The 15,498-nt window shown below is 54.3% G+C and overlaps 5 protein-coding genes across 5 annotated transcripts; 2 read left to right on the top strand and 3 right to left on the bottom strand.

Annotated features, from left to right (window-relative positions):
- Positions 1-460: 460 nt before the first annotated feature.
- On the bottom strand, positions 461-5,410 carry CCM_09122 (Glycoside hydrolase; the record flags this gene model as incomplete). The annotated part of the gene is made up of 8 exons (XM_006674256.1): positions 461-1,037; positions 1,141-1,701; positions 1,789-1,912; positions 1,993-2,179; positions 2,255-3,046; positions 3,110-3,208; positions 3,270-3,479; positions 3,539-5,410. The coding sequence occupies 8 exons, from the start codon at positions 5,408-5,410 to the stop codon at positions 461-463; spliced, it is 4,422 nt and encodes a 1,473-aa protein (XP_006674319.1).
- Positions 5,411-6,042: 632 nt separating this feature from the next.
- CCM_09121 (uncharacterized protein) lies at positions 6,043-6,921 on the bottom strand (the record flags this gene model as incomplete). The annotated part of the gene is made up of 1 exon (XM_006674255.1): positions 6,043-6,921. One exon carries the CDS (start codon positions 6,919-6,921, stop codon positions 6,043-6,045), a length of 879 nt encoding a protein of 292 aa, XP_006674318.1.
- Positions 6,922-7,529: 608 nt separating this feature from the next.
- On the top strand, positions 7,530-8,736 carry CCM_09120 (LysM domain protein; the record flags this gene model as incomplete). Its single annotated transcript, XM_006674254.1, has 2 exons — positions 7,530-7,854; positions 7,925-8,736. The coding sequence occupies 2 exons, from the start codon at positions 7,530-7,532 to the stop codon at positions 8,734-8,736; spliced, it is 1,137 nt and encodes a 378-aa protein (XP_006674317.1).
- An 865-nt stretch (positions 8,737-9,601) lies between these two features.
- Positions 9,602-12,075, top strand: CCM_09119 (sorting nexin Mvp1; the record flags this gene model as incomplete). Its single annotated transcript, XM_006674253.1, has 3 exons — positions 9,602-10,130; positions 10,319-11,808; positions 11,866-12,075. The coding sequence occupies 3 exons, from the start codon at positions 9,602-9,604 to the stop codon at positions 12,073-12,075; spliced, it is 2,229 nt and encodes a 742-aa protein (XP_006674316.1).
- Positions 12,076-12,325: 250 nt separating this feature from the next.
- Positions 12,326-14,292, bottom strand: CCM_09118 (dihydroxy-acid dehydratase; the record flags this gene model as incomplete). Its single annotated transcript, XM_006674252.1, has 4 exons — positions 12,326-13,782; positions 13,833-13,940; positions 13,989-13,996; positions 14,051-14,292. The coding sequence occupies 4 exons, from the start codon at positions 14,290-14,292 to the stop codon at positions 12,326-12,328; spliced, it is 1,815 nt and encodes a 604-aa protein (XP_006674315.1).
- Between the last annotated feature and the right edge of the window lie 1,206 nt (positions 14,293-15,498).

The raw sequence follows: 15,498 nt of genomic DNA, 5'->3' as shown, positions 1-15,498 counted from the left end.
CGTAAAGAATAGTAAAAATAAGTTTGTGATAGCGACGTGGTTTGGGGCGTATAAGAAGGTCCCAAAAACAAGACGAGAAGAATTTCCCTAAAATAAAGAAAAATAAAGAAAAAGACATAATGTGGACCTGCCTACTGAGAACACACATACCATTGATCCCTACCAGTTATCTAAGACGCGACAGTAGAATTGCGCGCAGGAGAGATGGTTTTTACCCGGGCAAGGGCCGGCAACGGTCCGATCCCATTGTTTTTCCAGCCCTCACAAGTTTATCGAGGTACTAGAAGTACCAGAAGGTCCAACTGTAAATTAATAAATATAAAAAGAAAAAGATATAAAGACCGAGTAGAGGTATTTAGGAGATTTGTAAGTGAATCCTGAGAGGAAGTGTGCATGGTGTATAGAACACTGTCTATCTGCTTGGGGCCACGGTCAAACCATGCCTTAAAAAGAAACCCACCTAGTATAAACCCCACTCGACATCCTGCTTCTTCACCGTACCGTCGCAATCCATCCTCCCCTTGGCGCCTACTCGTCCGCTCCCGCCAAACCGATTAATCGAGTCGCGGATCAAGTCCACAATGTCCTGTCCGCCGACGTGAAAGTCAATGTTCCCATTCTTGCCCTTACCCTGCACGCCAAACTTGCAGCTCCCGTACTGGTCCAGCTGGTGCTGGCTCCCAATGGCGTTTTCCACCTCGTGGTCCGCCTGGCCGTCGCCGTTTTGCAGGTTCTTGATGAGTGTTTCGCAGTCGGAAACGAGGGGCGATGCGTCGCTCGTCTGGTCGACAAAGGTCGAGTCGCCGCAGTGGTCCGGCAGCAGCGCGGCGCACGGATAGTTGGGCGCCGTGAGGGCCGAGACGCCGCCAGGTCCGTCCCAGGCCCTAAAGGCGACCTCGGGGCTGCACACGGGGATGCGGACGAAGCCGGGGGTGGTAATGTCCTGATTCAAGAGATCGTCCATCGTGACGCTGTCTCGTGGGTCTGCCGGGGGCGCGCCGTTGATGTTGCCGTTCTTCCGGTAGGTGCGGACGGCTCTACTTGAGCATCAGCCATTGCTTAACTCATGCAAGGTTCCCCGGCTCCCCCTGGAGCCTGCGTAGGAAGGGTCACCGAACCCGCCGCTGCAGGAAGACTTACCCAGTAATAATCTCAGACAATTTCACGCCGCCAAATAAATCACTGCCCATGGACCCAATGCCAGCGGGAGCCGAAAACTTGTTTCTCACCCGTACCGACGAGCCCTTCGGGTTCATCACGTACCTGTAGGGTTCGCCCTTTGGAATGGCCAGGTAATACAGCCTGTCCTCGTAGCAGGACCAGGTCTGGCGCATCGTGCCAACGTCCATGTACCTGCCGAGAGGGTCGATGGTGCCGCACGCGTAGCCCGAGTCAACCACAAACGGGTGCGCGCCGGCGGCATTCCACACGGCTGGGATGGCGTACGCATAAAAGGCCTTGGCCATGTTCGCCTTGAGGGCGGTCGCCGTCTGGAAGTCGTCTCTGACGTTGGGAGTGATCTTGTTGCTGCCGTCGATGAGCTTGCCGTCCGAAATGATCGTGGTCAGCGCGCTGATGGCCTCGTCCGTGCCATTGAACAGCCACATCGCCGAGGCTTCGACGGAGGCGGTCCACAGGTCGACCGTCTGTGCCATGTACGCCGCAAAAAAGTCTTGCTTATCCTCGGTCCATTTGCCGGCCCTGCAGATTCCGGATTTTCTCGTCAGTTGCTTTTCCGCGGCCGTTGGGCAGAGAGCTCTGCTCTCATTTCGAAACTGGGTTGCTTACGGAGACTCGCCATCGAGGAGATCCTTTGCTATGCTCGTGGTGCCAGAAATCAGTGCCACTGTCGTGTCTTTCAAGTTGGCAGCCATTGTCGCGTTGGCAATGAAGTAGGGCATCTTTGACAGGACTGTAAAGAGCAAACTTTTGGTTAGCATCATCAAGCTTCGCAACAATGAGGCAAAGAATGAAGCGAAATGAAGGACGCACCAGAGTTGAAGAATGGGCCAGCAACCAGTGTTAATCCTAGCCCGACCACGTCCAAAAGGATCTCGAGCCACTTTTTATCATCCTTTGGCGGCGGCACAGGGGCAAACGTCTTGACGAAAGCTCTCATCTCGCCCGTTATGGTAGTTGCACCGGCGTCGTGGAGCGCACTGTAGAGCGAGGCATACATCTATGTGTCGTGAGCAGTTGATGCCACGGATAAAACGGTCGAGGAGGACTCGATAGACCGAATCGTCCGACTTACCTCATGTATGAGAACGAAACTGTTCCAGATCTCGTAGCCTGCTGGACCGGTCCCGGAGCCGACAATGTCGGTACATTGCCGCATCGACTCGCAATTGTTCCGTTCAGTCATACTACCGCAGCGCGCCTGCTCAGAAGCATGGATTGTGTCGGAGACGGACTTTGAGAACTCACGGTTCGTCTTCCGGTCAATAGTCTTGTATACCTCAATAATGTCATCCCAGGCGTCCGGCGCATCCATCATACTCCAGCGTTGCTGGGGACTCAGCCCGCGCAAGTCAACCACGCTGCGGTCGTCGCACTTGATCTCGGTCCAGTTTCCGTGCCTCTTGCCATAGTCCCACGGGTCCTTTCCTTGTCTCGCCTTGATGACGAAGCTCGGCCAGCTGTTGATGCCAGGGGGCGGATCCACGTAGCTTTCCAGGTCAATGGCCCAGTTTGACGTGCCGCCCATGCCGAAAGCCTTGTACACGGTAGTCCTGTAGCTCAAGACTTCGGGGCTCATCCATGCCACCCACTGATTGCCATCGTAGACCATGATATTGCTGTTGCTTTTTCCATCTAGGAAGCTCTTGTTCACACGGCTCGGCGTGTTTATGATTGCCTTGATCTCGGCGTGTGAAATGTAGCCCGCCGTGTCGGTGCACACACCCTTTTTTGCGTGGGAGTCTTGAGGGCCACCAGTATAAAAGCAGTCAGGGCCGTAGCAGCCTCCGTCAGCCATGCCAAACGATCGCCCAAAGCTAGTGACACCGACGACGATCTTGTTGGAAGGCACACCAGCTTTCGTAATCTGTACACTCTAGTATTAATGTGTGCATTCACCCAAGAATGTCTCATGTTACGAAAAACTTACCATGACCAAAGCATTCACCGTCTCGGTCAGGTTGACGGCGCTGCGGAGACACATGCCTGATGAACAACCAGGCTGCGACCATCGATTTTGGGAATCCCACTGGAAATAGTTAGCTTGTGACTGCCTCAGATATGATGCTTCTATGTGAGCGAGAAATTACCTGGCCGTGCAGGTCGTAGGTCATATAAACAATGTAATCGAGAATCTTGCTCATTTGGGCGATCGGAAAGCCCTTTAGGTACCAGTAGGACGCCGGCGCAGCAATAGATACAGACTTGCCAGGGAGAAGATTCTTCAGCACGGCGAGGAAAGCGAGGTAGTTGAAGCCTTCCGACTTGTCGCCAGCGGGGATGTCGGGGATATCAGGGGCCTGCAAGGATAAAGCCACATTAGCAAGACCAACAAGCACGCAGAAAATTTTCGACTTACGGAAGGATACTCCCAGTCAATATCGACACCATCCAGATGATGTTGCTTAATGTAGTTGGCAATGTTTGTGGCCAGCTTAAGGCGATTCGCGGCGGTGACGCCTTGGCGGAAGATGGTGTAAGTGCTCGGGCTCGTCGAGAATTCCCAGCCGCCAAAAGACAGAATCCTCTTGACGCCCGTCAGGCGCTTGAAGTTGTTGAACTCGTACTCGGTCAGGGCATCAGGCATGTAGACCTCATAGTTGGGGCCGATGCTGCCGAATCCAAAATGCAGATGCGTGTACTGGGAAGTGTCAATCAACCGCACATCCACGTTGAGGCACTTGCGCGCAAGGTTGTATCCTTCGAAATAGCCAATCTTGCGGAAGGTCTCTGGCGCAGAACCACGGACGATATCGGTGCCACAGTTGGAGATGCACCCGTTCGTGCCCTTCTTGGCTGTGCCCGGCGGGCCGGTGCCGGTGTCGGTGCAAAACTCGATCGTGGTACCACACTGGCCCCAAACATCGCAACACGCGTTCAGCGGGCATGGATTCAGCTTTGAAATGCTCGTTCCGTCGGTCGGGCGCTTGGTTCCGGGGACCTGGGGACCACAGACCGTGTTGGCCACGGGCGCCGGCATGGGAGGCGTGCCCTTGGTCAAGCAGATGATGGTGCCCTCCCACATGTTGGTGCCGCAGCCATTCCAGCCCCAGGTCTTCTTGTTGTAGAAGTGGATTTCGAATTGGGTGATGCTATTCTCCGCGGCGATGCTGGCGCACGTATCGCCGCCATGCACCAGCCACGTCTTGCATGACCCGTCTGGGTTCGGCTTCGGCCGGTAGTCTGGCAGCTCGCCAGCCGAGCAGCAGACGTGCTGGCCGGCCACGAGGGTCCGGCAAAAGTCCTTTACGGGGTTGTAGCTCTCAAAGTCGTGGCCGGATACGCCGCATTTGACTGCCAGTTCTGGACACCCTTCAAGGTACTTTACCTGAACGGTGCGGCACTCGCCTGCTGCCAGGCTTCTAGTGTTGTGCGAGGTAGTCTGGTTCCAGTTCGAAGTTGCATTTGTAGAATTTGGAGCAAGTTCCATGGGAATTGTAAAGTATGCGGGACCGTTGATGCGCTTGGAGTTGTTGAATTGTGCGCATTGGCCGTTTTCCCAAGACTTGAGCGTCTCCTGTATGCCCGAGAATTCACCTTGAGTTGTGGCAACAAGTCCGAATGTATGGTCACTATCGTAAGTTGATCCGCACAGCTGGATAGCCACAGTACTAGCGGTAATGTCACCGTCGTCCAACTGCTCTTGCAGCATCTTCAGGGCCAGAGAACCCACGCCAGCGCCGTGCAAACTCTTGCCGATACGGAGTCCGAATACTGTTTTCCCGGACTGGCCATACAGAAAGGCAGCCCTGGCATTGTTGAAAGCATAGCCGCTAGAGAGGTATTGCCGCGTCTGTGACAATAGAGATCGGAGGTCAGACGCTGTTTGTGATGTCTGGGTAGAGTTCCAGCCAACTTCATAAGTGGCCTTGACATCAGAAACTGGCGGCAGGGCGTAAACACCGGGAGAGTCAGGTAGATTCTCCCAGTCCGGCCCATACGATGAGCATGCATAGATGCGATGGTGGGACGCTGAGTCGTCGACGGCATCATAGAGGGCAAATTGGTAAAACAGGGTCTCCTTGCATGACTGAAACTGATCAAAGTTATGGTAAAGAGACCAGTTACCAGAATGAGGTCCGGACACGCTGCACCGAGCTGGGCAGGCGACTTCCCTCCCAGCGTAGCCTGGGCTCGATGTCTGACGAGCTCCTATCAGTCCGGAGGAACATTTGACGAGAGGAAGCGCCCCAAATGTGGCAATAGCCGCTTGGAGTGGAAGGAGTCTCATCTGGCTAAGGATGCTCCTTTGAAGGAGTGGTGGGATGATGAAAGGAAAGTCACTGTAGTAGTATCGAGGGAATAAATGACTGTAGGACAACAGGAGGAGTGACAAAGTGCAAACCAAGTAATTACGACCGCGATTTGGGTTTTAGAATGTTGTATTCGAGCAGATGACGTTCTTGAAGCAATGTTTATAAGTACTCGATAAGGAAATGGGCCCATCACAGCCTCGAACAGGTCTGCTCCGCCGACATGGTATTGCAGTCTATTTTCATCCTACTGTTTTTAAATGGTTCCACGTTGCTGCATGGTAAAATTAAGTGGCTTGAGGCCCGAGGCCTTGTAGGATTCTCCAGAAAATCGCTTGGGCTGATTCCTGGCCGGGGTTCGGCTGCGCCTCTTGCCCGGGCCAACAAACAAATCTTTTCGAGTACCTGTGTGACATTCTGGTCCTTGAGCTAACTCTATCTTGTTGACCATGAATTTGTAGAAAAAGATGAATTATATATAGCCATAAAATGGAGAGCAAGTTACATAAATCAACGAGGAAACCCAAGCGCTGGTGCGCCACTCACAGTTCTTAATGGTATAAACTGAATCAGCCCCAACTGAGCTCTTTCGTACTCAATATCCAATTCCTCAGATCAACATAGCAAAACCAGCCAGTATTATGCCAGCAACTACACCGGGAGTAGGAAGGGCCCTTGGCGCGGCATTCTTTGGGGGGCAGCTCACAAGCGGAGTAGATCTCAAGCAAGCCGTGGCCAACAAAGCTGCAGACATGCTAGATGCAGAGTCCGAGTCGACCTTTGCACCACAAGGGTTGGTCTTTGGCAATGAAGTATCGTTGGCAGTCACGAGGCAATTGTCCATTCCCGAGAAAAATCTGGGAGGATTTGCATAGTGTCCCTCGAGAGAAAGAATGTCGGTAATGTTAAAGCCAGAGCTTGTGAAGTCTTCGTCCTGCGACTGGAAGCACTCGCCGCCCTGGTCTTTGGGCGTCTCAAAGTCTGGCTGTTTTCCGTCGGCTGAAATGGTAAAGCTGGTGTATCTCGGCTGCGAGTTGCCCGTCAGTCCGCCGTTGATACCACTGTAGCCATCTGGATCCCAGGAGCAGTTTGGCATCATCACGTCCCACAGAATCATCCACTTGCCGTAGGACGAGATGACGCTGCGCAGGTCCCCATATACAAAGTACACGCCGTTTTCAATTCCGGTCTTGGTGTTGTCGTTGCTCTTGGAGTAGTTCAAGTGCGGGAAGAAGTCTGTCAAGCCTCTGGAGTGGACGTCCTCGCGGCGCACCCTGACTAGCACATTCGGGCCCGAGCTGCCCATATTGGACACGAGCTCGGCGTTCTGCATGGCAAAGATGAAGGGAAAGATCGGACTTAGCGCGTATGTCTCGTTTCGCGGGAAAACCAAGTCAAACTCGACAACCGCTGGCAGAGAGACATTTGCTGATGTGGTGGCGAGGGCGGCCGGCGTCAAAGCCGCGGCAACGAAGGGTGAGGCACGCATGATGCACAGAGTGTGTTGGTGATGATGCACAGACTGTGTTGGTGACTTTCTCTGCAACGCAGTAGTGGAAGGGACCAAAGAAGAAGAAAAGTCGACAGTAACTTGAAGTGCTGGATTGCGGCTGCGATGCAACGGAAATTATGCCCCCTTGTCTATTGCCATAAGTCTAGATCTACTAGCAAACATGCCACTCGAGGCTTTTCCCTTTCCCCGCGAACTGAGCCTCCTGACAGGAATCAATTTCTCGACCCCTGAAGGAGAGTGGATTTTCAGGGCTGTCCTGGTTGTAGTTGGGTAGGTATGCATCGATTAATTTACCACGGCCACAACTATTGGCAATAGTGGGCTGAGCAACGGCTACTTGAGCCGGACGTGAGCGGTTCTTTTGCGCCGCTGCTCCTCCGCTCAATATTACCAGCAGGAGGAATCAATTAATGGACCGGAAGAAACGAGAAACGAAATGCTATCCAAGTCAAATTTTAAGCAGCTTTTGCGAGGCTTGTGGCGATGCCATGTAATTAGCCGTGGTGTATAAGACGAAGAAGTGCTACTTCAGAGGTACTCGTAGCTAGTCGTAAATCAGGTACACATTTTCAGCCATTCCCAAAATGCAGCGACATCTTCTTCTCGGCTTGGCAGGGCTGCCGGCTCTCCTCTCGGCGCTGAGGGTCTCTGTGACTTGCAGTTTCTCGACTGTTGCTGCAAATGGCGAGACGTGCGATAGCATGGCCGCGGCTTGGGGACTGAATGTGGCCACTTTCCAATCTTTAAACCCCAAGGCAAAATGCCCCCAGGTCATAGGAGGTGAGGAATACTGTGTGGTTGGAACCGTGACCACAGTTACTGGAGAACCCACCACGGCTCCTACAACCACTTCCACCAAGCCGGCGACAACGACGACAGAGACCACAACTACCACCATAACAGGCAACGGTAAACAATTTTTTTAAACATTCAAGCACGGGGGCCGATGCTAATCTCACGGCCGGGGTCATTGTTTTAGGCATCGCTACCCCCTCTCCGCTACAGCGTGATCTCGTCTCGAACTGTAACAAGTTTTATTTCGTCAAAAAGGGCGACATCTGTGCTAGTATTGTCGAACAATGCAAAATTGAACTGTCAGACTTTTTGGAATGGAACCCCAGGACCGGCAGTGACTGCTCCGGCCTCTGGGCGGACACCTATGCCTGCGTCTCCGTCATTGGCTATGTCGCGAAGCCCAAGCCCACGTTGACGAAGCCGACGCCCACGGGCAACGGGATCCCGACGCCGCTGCCCACGCAGCCCGGCATGACGGACGGCTGCAACAAGTTTCAGTTTGTCAACCCGGGCGATACCTGCCAGGATGTTGCCTCGCGCGCCGGCGTCTCGCTGTCTGATTTCCTCCGGTGGAACCCAAAGGCCGGAAGCGCCTGCTCGGGCCTGTGGGCAAACGCGTACGCCTGCGCCGGCATGATTTCCTTTTCGCTCAAGTCGCGGTACCACACAGACTGCAGCGGCGACGTGCACAGCTTCGCCAACGTGGACGGGGGCGACGGCCAGTGCATGAACACGGACTGCAGCGTCGGCAGCCTGGAGATTGCGTCTGCTGGCCTCTGCCCCGACGGCGAGGTGCAGGTCAGTTACTGGGAGCAGCCCGGGTGTCAGGGCAAGTGGTTCGGGTACGGGTACGCAAAGAGAGGAGAGTGCCGCCACTTGTGGACCAATGGGTGGAAGTTTAAGGCGATTCACTTGCGCTGCGCGAAGAGCCAGGACGACTGTGTGAACCAGGGCAAATGCACTCGTGAGCCTGAGCCGGCTCAGGGTGTTTGCTAAGTCTCTGATGCGTAGCGACATCGGGCAGGTCGGCTTACGAGTCCAGTTAGTAGAGAAGATGACAGCGATAGAGTCAAACTAAGTTATTTTATGAAACAGTTAGTAGCTACTACAGAGAAGATGAAAGCAGCTTATATTCTGGTACATTATGCCTACCAACCGTTGCAGTGGGAATTCAAGAGACAAATTGAGCGCAAAGCAGGATACAACCTGGAGAGTCAGAGGTCTACATATTCAAGACGGTGATTTGCTATTAGATTAAAAGTCGCACTCTCCTTCGGATGCAGTCTTATAAATGCCTACTACGAACCAGTTACGAGATGACTTGAAATTGAATGAATCACGTCCATTGGCGCCCTAGTGGAGGCTGTTAGGTATAGCTAAGTTATATCCCAAATTCTGGTTAACGATATATAGATTTTCTTTTAAAAAAACTAGTATCAAAAACATTTTTATAACATGATGAATACACGCATGCTGATCACTAACGTTCTTGGCCTACTTATGCATCCAGCCACATGAACGACTCTGTGGCTCAGCCTTGAGCCCCGCTTTCGGTGGCTAAAGCGTGCCCCGACAGCTTTCGAGCCCGGCTTACGAGTTGCAACTGGATCCGACATCATCAGATTCAGGCGTCTCTTGGCTTCCCCTCGGCACCCTTTGGTGCAGCTTGCGATTTACATCTCTCCCTTTGGTACTTGCGATCGCTGTGTTGGCTGGCTCGAACAGCCGTATCTGCATTTCGATTGCACCAACCGACGCCCCAGCCGCCCGCCAAGCCCTGCGACCGCACCGCCTGGCTTAGATTCTCGACGAGCCCTTATCCAGCCCAGAGTTGCTGCCCTGTGCTTCGCCATACACTACAATGTCTCTATTTGGCACATCGCCCGTAGAGGCCAATGCTCCCTCGACGCCGACCCGATCGCGCGGCGGCGATAGGTCTGGCCTCTTCGATGACGACACCCGTCCGTCGTCTGGCGACGGCGGCCTGTTCGCCGACGCCGAGCCACATCGCGCCCCCGACGATAGCACCAAGGCCGAGTCGCCATGGGACTTGCCTACGCCGCGCAAACAGAAGAGCCGTGCTGAACTGATCCGAAAGCTGCTGCCATCGTCCGACGTGCCCGAGAGCTACACGGAGACGTTTGATGTCGTGGTGCGCGAGGACGGCGATGCTTCCGGCAGAATCTCGTCCAGCGGCATCGCCAATGTCTTTGCCACGGCACGCATCGATGCCGACGCGCAAGCTACCATCATGTCGTTGCTTGCGGCGGGCGGCAATGCCTCGAACCTGACGCTCGGTCGCGGCGAGTTCAGTGTCTTGCTCGCGCTTGTGGGTCTGGCCCAGGAAGGCGACATCATAAGCCTGGACGGAGTCGACGAGCGCCGCGCAAGTAAGTTTTTTGCCATTTCCGCATGGCTTTCATCTTTCCATTTTTCTACGCCTACTCTGCGAATTTCGAAGTTGGCGACTGTCGCGTCAATTGCACGCTCTGCTCTGTCTCAGCTCCGCACCCACCCTTCCTTGCACTACCTAGCCAGCCTGTGGACCGCACCAAAGGCTAACATCCAATTTCGCCAGACCTGCCCCGGCCCAAACTCGCCGGCTTGACCGCCGAACCCGTGATGCCACCCATCGCTGAGCTCGCCGCAAAGCCTCCCCAGGCACCCGTTACCGACGCAGCCATCAGCGCAGCTCCCGAGATACCCCAACAGCACCAGACAGTCCTCCGACCCGTCATGGACGACCCTGAAGACGATCCCTGGAACACCCCCGACTTGCACAAGGGCCATTCCCATTCAAAACAAAATGGCATCGATGCCGCAGTGTCCAGCGGCCACTCGAGTTTCGGAACTTTACCCGCCGTTGCGCCGGTGTCCCACACCGCCCCCGAGCCCTTCTCGGCCCCGACTCGCAATACTCCAAGTTCGGCGCTTCGACCGAGCAGCGGTATCGCCGGTCCGGATGGCTGGGGTTCCGGCTTTTATGCCTCGGCCCAACCAACGCCAGCCGTCGGACCTAGCAACTTGAACCCGTTTGGCGGTGACGGCGTGGGTCGCACGCCAGACGTGCCCGGACCTGTGCCGCCGTCGCTGAATCCCAGCCGCAGCGCAACTGGTCGCACTGGAAGCAATGTCGAGGAACACGTCATCGTCACCCTGATGCCAGGCAAAGAGGGCGTCTTCATGTTCCAGCACCACAACTACGAGGTCACGAGTCAGAGACGAGGGAGCAAAGTCATTCGCAGATACAGCGATTTTGTCTGGCTGCTCGACTGTCTGCACAAGCGCTATCCCTTCCGCGTTTTACCTCTGCTGCCACCGAAGAGAGTAGCCGTCAATGGCAACCACCTCTCCAACGACGGCGCATTCATTGAGAAGCGGCGACGCGGCCTAAGCCGCTTCATCAACGCCCTCGTCCGGCACCCTATCCTGAGCCAAGAGCAGCTCGTCGTCATGTTCCTGACTGTTCCCACCGAGCTCGCCGTGTGGCGCAAGCAGGCCACAATCTCTGTGCAGGATGAGTTTTCTGAGAGAGTCCTCGCTCCCGGTCTCGAAGACTCCCTCTCACCCACGCTCGAAGAGCTCTTCACCAAGACGAGGTCTGGTATCGTGCGCTCGGCGGAGCTGTACATCGCCGTGTGCAACATCATGGACCGTCTAGTGAAGCGCACCGAGGGCGTCGCTGCCGACCACGCGCGCGTCGCCATGTCGCTTTCGTCGCTGACGGAAACATCGGCTGACACGTATGCGACGGATGCCAATGAAGTGCCGCTGCTGAATGATGGTCTCACGGCCATGAGCAGACATTTGCGCACATGCCAGTCGCTGCTGGAAGACGAGAGCAAAGGCTGGGACGAAGGCGTTCTCGAAGACTTGAAACGGCAGCGCGATGCGCTCGTCAGTGTGCGGGAGCTGTTTGAGCGTCGTGACAGGCTCGACAAGGACACTATTCCCTACTTGGAGCGCCGTATCCAGACCAACGAGACCAAGCTGGCGACGCTGCGCGGCAAACCAGAAGGCACAGTCAAGCCCGGCGAGATTGAAAGAGTGGCTGAGAATATCATCAAGGTTTGTCGCCCCCTCCCCCGCCGTACTCATGCTCTACCTACTAACGCATTCGTGTAGGACAAGGAGTCGATTGTCCAGCAGCACAACCGCTCCGTCTTTGTCAAGGAGTGTATTCGCGACGAGCTCGTTACTTTCCAGCACACGCAGTATCACGTCAGCCGGTGGAACCAGGACTGGGCGGCGGAGCGTGTCAAGTATGCCGAGATGCTGGCGGACAACTGGCGGGGGCTGCTGGACCAGCTCGAAGGCATGCCTCTGGGCTACTAATCGCAGGCTGTACATATATATACATACATGCCTGCCTCTCTTTGCTATATACGCGCCCATCCCTGTATTTTTGTACTTGTTATGCACATGTTTTTCTGACGTTGTGGCATGTTGTCACCATAGATAGCGAGCAATTAATAGCATTGACTTGTTTGGCGATGGTAGTATGTGGACGCGCAGACAATTATCCGCCTAGTCTACATAACTTTTGTTCAATGCAACAAGTGTAATAAAGGCGACATTTGATACATTACCACCCATCGGTTACCGCACCATGACTCGCATCACCCACCAAACGCGCATACTTGGCCAGCGTCCCTCTCTTGACCCTCGGCTCGGGCGGCACCCACTGCGCGCGTCTCGCGTCCATTTCCTCGCTCGAAATGGCCACGTCGATGCGGTTCGTCTCGGCATCAATCGTCATGGCATCGCCGTCCCTGACCAGCGCGATCGGCCCCCCGACGGCAGCTTCGGGAACGACGTGGCCGACGATGAAGCCGTGCGACGCGCCGCTGTACCGGCCGTCGGTGACGAGGGCGACGTTGGTGAGGCCGGCGCCCATGATGGCGGCCGACGCGCGCAGCTGCTCGGGCATGCCGGGCCCGCCCTTGGGGCCCTCGTAGCGCACGACGATGACGAGGTTACCGTCTTGCTGTTTGATCTCGCCGCGGCTGAGCGCGGCGTTGAGGTCGCGCTCGCAGTCGTAGACGCGGGCGGCGCCGGTGAAGCGCAGGCCCTCCTTGCCGGTGATCTTGGCGACGGCGCCGCCGGGCGCAAAGTTGCCGCGCAGGATGCGGATGTGGCCGCTGGGCTTGATGGGGTCGTCAAGGGGGCGGATGATTTTCTGGCCGGGGTCGAGCGACGGCCAGTCGGCGACGTTTTCGGCGAGGGTGCGGCCGGTGACGGTCATGATGCCGCCGTCGAGGAGGTTGTGGGCGATGAGCATCTTGATGACGGACGGCGTGCCGCCGACCTTGTACAGGTCCTCCATCAGGTACCTGCCGCTCGGGGCCAGGTCGGCGAGGTACGGGGTGCGGTCGCTCGCGCGCTGCACGTCGTCAATGGTCAGCGGCACGCCGGCCGTGTTGGCCATGGCGAGGAAGTGCAGGACGCCGTTGGTGGAGCCGCCGAGGATCATGGTGAGCACGAGGGCGTTCTCGAACGCGGCGCGGGTGAGGAGGTCGCGCGGGCGGATGTCCTTGGCCATGGTGGTCTTGATGACCTCGGCGGCGCGCTCGCACTCGCGCGACTTCTCCGGGGACAGCGCCGGATACGACGAGGAGCCGGGTAGGGTGAGCCCCATGGCCTCGATCGCCGTGGCCATGGTGTTGGCCGTGTACATGCCGCCGCAGGCACCGGCGCCAGGGCAGGAATGGTGCTCGAGATCGGTCAGCACGTCGCCGCTCTCGCGACCGGGCGCGCCGGGATCCGTTTTGGCGTGCAGGCGGCCGTAGGTGTAGGCGCCGGCGGCCTCGTAGCAGGTGGAGATGTTGACGTCCTTTTCGAGGAGCGCCGAGTGGCCCTTGCGGATGGTGCCGCCGTAGATCATAATGAAGGGCCGGTTGTGGCGGGCGGCGGCCATGACGACGCCGGGCATGTTCTTGTCGCAGCCGGGGATGGAGATGTTGGCATCGTGGTGCTGCGCGCACGTGACGGACTCTATGGAATCGGCAATGATTTCGCGCGATTGCAGGGAGAAGCGCATGCCTGGAGGGTTAGTCTTTGGGTGGACAGGAAGATGCGAGGCAGCGGCGTACCGTCGCCGCCCATGGTGATGGCGTCGGACACGCCAATGGTGTTGAACTGCCAGCCCAGCATGCCTTGTTTTTCTACGGCACGCTTCACAATGCTTCCAAACTCGAGTACTGTCCGGATTAGCACGTACAGTTATAGCTGATGATATTGGCCCATACAGTGTGTGCTGGAACGCGACGTTAGTGCATGAAACTCTTGATCTCGTACGCAGCGTACTCACTTGCACGGGTTGCCCTGCCACCAGACGGTCGCGATGCCGACCTGGGGCGCATTCTTCATGGCATGCTCGTCGGGGACCCCTGCGCCATACAGCATGGCCTGCGCACCAGGAAAGTCGTGCGCGCGCGTGATGCCGGCGGACCAGCGGTTGAGCGCACCGCCGGCGGGCAGGCAGTTGAACTGGATAAAGTCGCTCGAGGACTTTGAGTCCCGGCTCGGGACCGGCGCCTCGTGGTCAGGCATTCTTTATGTTTGAACTGGTGGACTCATGCAAACAGGGGTTCTGGAGGGGTATTAGCACATCTGTTGGGAGCGCACGAGACCAGATGGTAGCGTTACCTGTATTTCTGGGATTTTGACGAGTTTGGAGGTTGGAAGCCGTGTCGATCTTGGTTGAAGGTGAGGTGAGTTGCAAAGGCAGATGAAGACTACCTACGTTGTCACTTCAGCCGCGAGCTACGAGGTTTATACTTTCTCCATGCAACTCTCTCCTTTAATAAATTCTTTATTAGTAAGGCTGTTAGTGCCCCGCGCAAGCCATTACCTTACGCTTAACAAGCTTATAAAACCCCCCCCCTTTCGCTAGCTATATAGGCTAATGCTATTAGCATACTGCCGGTCCTATAACTAATAGAGCCTATTCCCTCTTAAACAACTAAATATTTAACTCTTTAGCTAAGCTAGGGAGACCTTAATTCCCTTAAGAAAGAATATAGCCTAGCCTCTAATAAGAGAGTATAGTCTAAAGATAACCCTTAAAGATAAAGAGATTAAGATAATAATAATAATAATAGACCTATAGTTAACCTTATTTTTATTAGCCTTATTACCTATTTTATAATACTAATAAAAGTAGCCTTTAACTAGGCCTTCTATACTTAGTAATCTCTCTTTAAAGTTAGTAAGGTCCTTACTACTACCTTAGATATTACTTTAGAATAGTTTAATAAGTAAGAAGATATTAAAGTAGTCTAATAATACTAAGATATTATAGGAACTACTATTAAGAAAGTTATTAACCCCTTAAAGAATAATAAATCTATACCTTCTATAGGTTAGGTCTAAGCCTAGAATCCTTTAGTGTTTTATAAAGATACTATAGCTAGAGGAGCCTTAGAATTACCTAAAGCTAGCTAAGGCTATAGATATAGTTAATAGTAATAGTAATAATAATAAAGATCTAAAGGCCTATTAATAAATATTCTAAAGACTAGAAAGGGATAGATAAAGATATAAAGTAGACTTTAAAGACTTTATTAGTTAGATAAATAGATCTTTATTTAAATCCTAAATAATATTAAATTAAGAAATATTAACCTTTATTATATTTATTAGAAGATTATAAAAGTTTATTAAATTAAGATTAAAGGTATTAGCTAAATATCTTAGATTCCTTCTAGAATTACTATTATCCTTAAAGACTAATAAATTAATATAATTATATTTAAT

This window comes from Cordyceps militaris (assembly GCF_000225605.1).
Source record: "Cordyceps militaris CM01 unplaced genomic scaffold CCM_S00008, whole genome shotgun sequence".
NCBI lineage: Eukaryota > Fungi > Ascomycota > Sordariomycetes > Hypocreales > Cordycipitaceae > Cordyceps > Cordyceps militaris.
Note: the sequence above shows the minus strand (reverse complement) of the source record. Positions and strands in the feature narration are given on the sequence as shown.